Below are 8428 nucleotides of genomic sequence, written 5' to 3'. Positions count from 1 at the left end.
CTCATATGCATGCGAAAGCTGGACAGTGAATAAGGAAGACTGTAGAAGAATTGATGCTTTTGAGTTATGGTGTTGGAGGAGAATATTGAAAGTGCCATAGGCTGCCAAAAGAACCAGTAGATCCACTTTGGAAGAAGTGCAGCCTTGGAAGCCAGGATGGCCAAACTTAGTCTCTTGTACTTCAGACATATTGTCAGGAGGGACCAGTGACTGGAGAAGGATATCATGTTTGGTAAGATGGAGGGTCAGAGAAAAAAAGGAAGCCCCCCACCCCCACCCCAACGAGATGGATTGGCCAAGTGACGGCATCGATGGACTCAAGTGTGGCAATGGTAGTGAGGTTGGCCCAGGATCGGGCAGTGTTTTGTTCTGCTGTGCATAAGGTCGCTATAAGTTGGTACCAACTTGATGGCCCCTAACATCAACAGCAATAAGCAAGACAGTTGGATAGATTGTTTTACTGTTGTTTGTCACGTGTCATCTAGCCATTAGTAAAGAGTAAGTATATATATTTAAAGGAATAGTATTTTTTGTTTTAGAAACAAGTTTATAGTTGTCATTTGCCTATAGGTTTTATTTTTAAGAAACTATCTTGATTTTTTTTTTTTTCTCTCTACCTGGTCAGTGAAATAGCTGGGCAAAGGCATTTCTGAGACCTTGACCCCTTTTACAAAAGCTGACATTTAATTGTTGTTTCTGAGGTCTTTTCATGCAATTTGAAATACCTTTCCAGTGTGTTCTTAGGAAGATGAGACATTATGTATGTTGGTTTTTTCCCCCTACATGCACTAATGGTTCTTTACTGTTAACTTACTGCTAGGCCTGTTTCATTCTAACATTTTAGCATTTTTGTTAGATTACATGTTGAAATGCATCACTCAGTCTGTGCTTGAGCTCATTTTATTTTTTGTTTAATCAATTTAATTTCTTGTTTTACTAACCTCACTGTTTTTTCAGTTTAATATTGGCTGCATGCTAGTTAAATATTGATAAATATATCTTAAAAACCAATCAAGTCTAGCTTGGATTTTGCTGATTGTGTTTTCATTTCTAGTGGTGGGGCAGTCTTACACTTACAACTTACTTTGTATCATGAAAGCCTGACACATAAACAAAACAACTAAACACAATACAGATTTTCTTTAAAAAGAAATCTTAAAGTGGTGCTGTCTAGGTGGTGGATATGATTGTACTTTGATTTTGTGCTTTTTAATGTTAATTTTAAACTTCATAAATGTATTCCTCCCCCTTTCCCTTTCCCCCTTTTCTCCTTTTTAGTGTTATGTACAAAAGTTGCCCAGCACACCATCAGAAAGGACCCATATCCCATATGATCTTCCCATATAGAATACTAGCCAGCATTTCTTTTTACATTAATGTCCCTTTTATTGGGCACATTTACCCTGTTATTAGCACCTTTTTGCATGCATATATGTAGACTATCTCTTGCTCATCACCTGTTTAAATGTCAGTAGGAAGGGAAGAATATATTATTGGAATATTTTTGGTTTGTCTTTCTGTTCTATCTGTCAGGATAATATTGGACATCGCTTACTCCAGAAACATGGGTGGAAGCTGGGCCAGGGATTGGGGAAATCTCTTCAGGGTAAGTTTTTTTAATTTATAGAAAAAAACAAAAAAGAAACGTTTTTGATGCAGAACTTGTGCTTGATTATGTTTTTGTCTTTTGAAAAAATTGTTTTGAGTGTTCCCTCACTTACTTCGCGTGTCCCTTCTAAAGTAGTCTTGTTTTTCCTATGACTGTATTTGAAGGCACTATTAAGCCTCCATGTGTGCTATTGATTTGAAGAGTGAGCTGTTTTGCCATTAAAACTTCCAAGTCAAACTTACTGTGTGTGGCTAGAACTCCCTCACCACCCCCATTTTAAATTTTCTTTGGTAGGGGTTCTGGGTTGTTGTTGTTGTTAGGTGCCGTCGAGTCAATTCCGACCCATAGCGACCCTGTATAGGGTTTCCAGGGAGCAGCTGGTGAGCTTGAACTACCAACCTTGCAGTTCAAACGACTTTGCAGTCTGAAGCATTAGCATTGCAGCACCACGTGGAATAAAAGGAATATGTAGTATCAGAGTGCATTTTCTTTGTGTCATTTAGTGATTTTGTATTGTAGTCATCTATATTAGCAAAAACTATTAAACAGCAGAGTGTAAAGTTTGTCCCCCCACATTTTCCCTGAAGACTGTGTTTGTCCCGGCTGTTTTGCTCTTTAATAAGAGGACATGTAGTGATAGAGAGAAAAATTGACCCACATGAATCTTCAAAAAAAAAAAGGGAACAGAAATTTCCTAGGGTTCAGAGGGAGACCATTTCTTCTGTTTATATCGGATTCTGCCAAAGGTAGGATTTTTATGTTCACATTGCACTTATTTTTCCTTTTAACTATACTAATCATTTGGATAAAAAAAATACTAATATTTCTGCTTCAAAGTTCTTACTAGTTGGAAACCAACCAACTCTATTGACTTTTCAGTGCTCTCAGGTTTAAGAGCTACTGTTTGTTCTTTACAGATATGAACACTACTTCAGAAATGATGGGACTCACTGTGCCTTTACATCTGGTCCTGGAAGGACTCATTTTGTAACGGGATCGTTGTGGGCAGAGGTGTGCTAATGATAACTAGTTCTTTGAATTTTGGAAAAGGATTTCCACAATTTGAAGGTGGAAGTTTGTAATAAATTCAAATGTATTTATAAAAGGAATGAGAACAAAGCATGAAATAGGATGTTTCAACTTTTGTTTTTTAAATTCTGCTTCTACAAATACTGTTGAGTGCTGACACATTGGAGATGCTTGATAAAATAATTTTTGAATGAATATTTAATACTAGCCAAAAAAAAAAAAAAATCCAAACTCGGTAATGACTCACTGCGACCCTTTGTAAGGGTCTGAGGCTATACATTTTTACAAGAGCAGAAAGCCTCATATTTCTTGAAGGAAGCAGCCGGTTTGTTTGTACTGCCATCCTTAGAGCTAGCAGCCCAGTACTATCTATATCACAGTGCCACAAGGACTCCATATTTAACACTAAGCATTGCCTTAATCTTTTGAGAGATTATAAAATTTTGATTACCATAAAACTTTTACGGTTTCCAAGTGGCACAAGGACTCACTGTGCACAACAAGTAATCCTCTGTGACTAAACATAATTTGTATGATATAGACTACAGAGCTTGTAAGGACCTAAAAAAACTGTAATCAGGACTGAAGTGAAAAAGAATTCTTGATAGAATTTGTGTAGTGGTTTGTGTACTTAGAATTGTTGGGTTGGGTTGAGTAAAGGTCATTACTGAAGAAGGTCTGAAGACTAGATATGATTTTCCCTTCCTATCTGGTATCCCTTTTATATAGGATACCTAGGAGCATTCTTACTTTCTTTGGTCAGGCACACAAGAAGTAGAATTTTGGAGTATTTCATAGGAGTTAGCAAATCTATTTGAATCCCAGGATTGTTTCTCTCACTGTACTTTATAAAGTACATATAACTAGACCCTGCGGTGTGTTATTATTATCTTTTTTTTTTTTTTTTTTAAAGAAAAAGATACAAATTGAGCCTCTCCTAGTTTTTGGATGATGCATTTTTTATTATTATTATTATTTTTTAAGCACACTTTAGGACATTGATTCTCTTTAAACTTTGAGATCTTTGAAAAGTAGAATTAGGTTTTATTCATGCTTTACCTCCATCTCCTCCCATTTTGTAAGCATTCAGTAGCTTATAAGTCTATTATTTAAAAATGCAAGGAAAGTGTTAAGGCTCTGTGCTTTCAATGGGGGTAGTACAGTATCTTTATCCTTCAGAAAGAATGGAACGTTATTCTATTGCCAGCATTGAGGACCAAGTTTAATAGTCTCATAAATGGCTCATTTTCTTCTAGCGTGAGATCCAACAGTATGCAGGCATTGTGCTGGTCTCTTTCACATGCTCTTTATTTCTGTGATACCCACATATTTGACCTAGACTATAACCACGTTGATGGTATAGTGAGGACATTTATGAAAGGTTGCTCACTGTACCAAGCCTTTGTCATAAATAACCACTGAAAGAAAATCCTTGGTCCTTTTAGTGAAAATAATAATGCCTCCTCAGTATTATTGTACACACTTGTCACTGCATATAGTTTCTAGGTGTGTGGCTTTGTAAGAGTTCTTTGCATTTAGTAGTTTTCTGTCAACTTTCTGTTCTTTTTATTTGAATTAGGATTTTAAGTAACACACAACAAACCACTAAACTTTAGACCTGATATTGTTGGGCTTTTTCTGTTAAAGGTTTAAACCTTATTTTGACCCATGCAAGGTTTTTTACAAGCAGTGCCAGCCCAGTGCTTAGCTGAAATCCCAAGTCACTGAATAAACTGGAGGGTAGGCAGCTGACTCTGGAACAAGTGACGTAGGGATGATATGAAATTGTACTTCTTATTAGCTGGATTTAATGTCATATTTGAATCTTTTATTCACCTTTTATTTTCTCTTTATATTTGTTAAATGTTTTAACAGTTAAAAAATAATAGATATTTTTTCTTTATAGCAGGTAAGTTATTTAGATTAAAAAATAAAATGCCTGTAGAAAAGATCTGTTGACAAGGTGTCTGAAGAAAGCAACACAAAGAAAGACCTGTTGATAGGAAGTATTACGTATTATTGTTTGTTGTAGAGGCAGGTTGTTGTTGTTGATAAGTGCCGTCAAGTCAGTACTGCCTCGTAGTGATCCTATATAGCATTTCTGAGGAGTGGCTGGTGAACTTGAACTGCCGACCTTGCATTTCAAAGCAACCTTGTAGTTCACCCTGTTAATCCATAGTATCACACCAGTAGAGGCAGGAGATATGTTTAATTTGGAATAAAGCAGCAGTGGATGGTAATTATATTCTGTGGCAATTGGACTCGATTCCGTTTTGGAGATTGTTATTTAACTTTCTGGCAGGTTTGTAATGGAATAGTATAGTTCAAAATCTTTATTTGGCTCTGAAATCTGTTTAGTCATTAAGTACAGCCCAGAATAGTGCCTAGACTTCCTTTATTAGTCTAAGAGATATTTGATGATTTGGCTGGTTCTTTGGTCTCAAACAAAAGTTCAGCCTCTGGTAAAGATGAAATGATGTCAGATATTACATATCTCATACTTTCTAGAAGGTTCAATCAATAATAGATAATCCAACAAATATCTTCTGAGCTAATAATATATTCTAGTCATGCAAATCATACAGAGTAGCCATCAAAAACCACGGGCAGAATAGTTAAGACATAGTTTCTGTCCTTCGAGTTTACTTTCAACTCCTCTAACTCTTGCTTTTTAAACTATTGTGTAGACCTTTGAAGTTTTCTTGAGACCACAGACCATAGTTTATACTTCTATATATTTCTTCCATATTTAAAATGAAGTATGTGTAAGGATACAGATCGTTACTCATTTTGTGTAAAAGTACTGGATACAGGGTATGAAGGGAGTATGATAACAACCTTTGGAAACCTAAGATCTGGATTTGAGTTAGAGCTTGACAAGTTGCCATTACTGAATTATTCTCAACAATAAATGGGAATTAAAATTGTTGCCCATCTTCTCAGAGTAGCTATGAGAATATGTAGTAAATCAATGTAGATAAAGTCATTTTATAAAACCTATAAAATGCTATATCAATACTTACTGTTATTAGCACCTCTATTTTATGTATGGAATCGTCTTATAGTGCTGGACTGCAAAGTTTGTTTGAACCTCAAGATCCGCGGTTCAAGCATACCAGCTGCTCTTCAGAAACCCTATAAAGGTCACGATGGGTCAGAACCGACTCAACAGCAGTTAACAACAACAACAACATTGTATTTATGGAGTCCTGATATGGTGCTGTAGGATAAACCCTGGACTGCTAACCACAAGGTCAGTGAGTCAGACCCACCCGCTGTTCCTTGGAAACCCTGTGCAGGGTCGCTATGAGTCAGAATTGACACTAAGGCACTTAACAACAACAACATTGTATGTATGGAGTCCTAGTACAGCACTGTAAGATAAGCAACTGGACTTCTAACCACAAGGATGGCGGTTCAAGCCCACCAATGTCTCCTTGGTAACCCTATCAGGGTCGCTATGAGTCGGAACCAATTCGACTGCATTTAACAACAAACAAACAAAAAAGTATTGTTCGTATAGTTCATATTTAGTTATTTTAACTGAATAAGAGATAACCCACTTTTAGATGTTAATCGCTAACTGATTAAAACAAAAAAAATCATAAATAGGGAAGCCTCTGTTTTGCTACTCTCTAGTGCCCAGAATTAACAACAGTAGAGTAGCTACTATGCTTAATATATATTAGGTGTCTGGCTCCAGGATCTGTACTTTTAGTGCTATGTGCTTTTTATGTTCCCTAAGCTCCTAATTTTGATGTTTGCCTCACCCTGAGCTTGGCAGTCATCTCTGCTTCTGAGTCTAACTAACAACGTCCAAAATGAACTTCAGTCATTAAACGATGGTATTGGGAAAACTGGATAGCAATGTAAGGGGAAAAAAGTTGGATTCCTACTGTTATACTTTACCCCAAATGTATTCTAGGTGAATCAAAGATTTAAATGTAAAGAGTGAATTTTAAAACTATTAGAATGAGTAATGGGAGAAATAATATTTTAAATGAGAAAAACCTTTCTAAATTTAACTCAAATTCCAGAAGCCATTCAGTAAAGGATAAATTCGGTTACATTTCATAATAAATACAATTGGACAGCAAATAATAAGCAGGAAATGTCTTCTATATCTCATTATAGACAAAAAACATGTTCCTTTGATTTATCAGTATGAAAAAGACAAATAAGAAAAAGGTAAAATGATGTGAACACTGTTTATAGAAAAGAATGCAGATTGGTTTTAAACATATGAAAATATTCTAAAACCATCTCATAATAAGAGATAGACATGTGAAACCACCATGTTTATACCATGAGATACCGTTTTTCTCTTGGTGGATTGAAAACGGTAAAATAATTAACCAGGCCAGAATATGGCGAAACAGGCATTATATCCTAAACCGACCAAATCAGTTAGAGGTGAGTAACTTGTGACTCTTCGTGACCCCACATGTGTTACAGCAGAGCTATGCTCCAGACAGTTTTCAGTGGCTGATTTTTTTGTAATAGATCTCCAGACTTTTCTTCTCTGAAGTGCCTTTGGATGGACCTAAACCTTCAGCCTTCCAGGCATCCTAGCTCATTAGCCATTTGTACCATCCAGGGCTTCGACTTACATCATAGCAGTGAAAACATAAATTGGTAAAATTGAGACAGGAAACAATTTGGATGTATTTCTTAAAGAGTGACATTCATGTATTCTGGGTCCAGCAATTCTGCTTTCATGCACTTATTTGTGAAAAACATGAATATATATATGATTGAGATTTTTTATTATCGCAATCTTGGTAACAATGGGAGTACAGTGACTGTAGGAAAAACACTGGGCTGTGAGCCCCAAGGTTGGCTGTTCAAGCCCACCAGCCACTCCCTAGGAAAAAGTTGAGGTTGGCTGTTCCTACAACATACGTATATGTATTCAGCCTTGGAAACCCTAGATAGGATTGCTATGAGTTGGAACTGACTTGACAGCACTTAACACAGCAACAGTGGTAGCAATATGAGATTGAAAACTGTCTACCATATTTCATTAATTCTAAGAAACTTCATATTTTAATAAATTTTAAATTAGATAGGTCTTATCACTGGCATTATAGCTGTAATTACAACCCCTACTCTATTTCTTAGTTGTTGTCATCAAGTGCTGTTAAGGTAGTTGTAACTCTTGGCGACCCTGTCTAGTGTTTCCAAGGAGTGGCAGATGAATTTGAATTGCCGGCCTTGTAGTTAGCAGTCCAGTCCTTATCCTATAGCGTGGCATATAAAATAATAGTGTGTTTTACATTGTTAATGACATTCTAGACTTGAAGAAATACAATACTAAAATTATATAGAGGAAAACTGTGTGGCCTTAAAAGGATTGAGGTAGGTTGTTGTTATTGTTGTGAAATGCCGTAGAGTCAGTTCCGACCCATAGCGACCCTGTATAGGGTTTCAAGGAGCAGCTGGTGAGCTTGAACTGCCAACCTTGCAGTTCAAACAGCTTTACAGTCTGGCGCATTAACACACAGCGCCACACCAGAACTCCTGAGGTAGCTTGTTGTTGTTGATGTCAGGTGCCATCGAGTCGGAACTGACTCATGGCGACCCCATGCACAGCAGAACAAAACAATGTCTGATCCTGGGCCAACCGCACTACCACTGCCACACTTGACGCCATCAATGATGCCACCTGGATGATCCACCTCGTTGGGGGTCTTCCTCTTTTTCTCTGACCCTCCATCTTACCTAACATGACATCCTTCTCCAGCTACTGTTCCCTCCTGACAATATGTCCAAAGTACGAGAGACGAAGCT

General features: G+C 36.9%; 1 protein-coding gene across 2 annotated transcripts in view; it reads left to right on the top strand.

Annotated features, from left to right (window-relative positions):
• GPATCH8 (G patch domain containing 8) overlaps window positions 1-8428 on the top strand; it is a 126402-nt gene that overhangs the window by 44890 nt on the left and 73084 nt on the right. For both annotated transcript variants that reach the window (XM_006832740.1, XM_006832741.1), the window contains one exon: window positions 1534-1606. In XM_006832740.1, coding sequence (XP_006832803.1) covers window positions 1534-1606 — 73 coding nt within the window. The remainder of the gene's footprint in view (window positions 1-1533; window positions 1607-8428) is intronic.

Source organism: Chrysochloris asiatica, unplaced genomic scaffold (assembly GCF_000296735.1).
Source record: "Chrysochloris asiatica unplaced genomic scaffold, ChrAsi1.0 scaffold00007, whole genome shotgun sequence".
Lineage (NCBI taxonomy): Eukaryota > Metazoa > Chordata > Mammalia > Afrosoricida > Chrysochloridae > Chrysochloris > Chrysochloris asiatica.
Note: the sequence above shows the minus strand (reverse complement) of the source record. Positions and strands in the feature narration are given on the sequence as shown.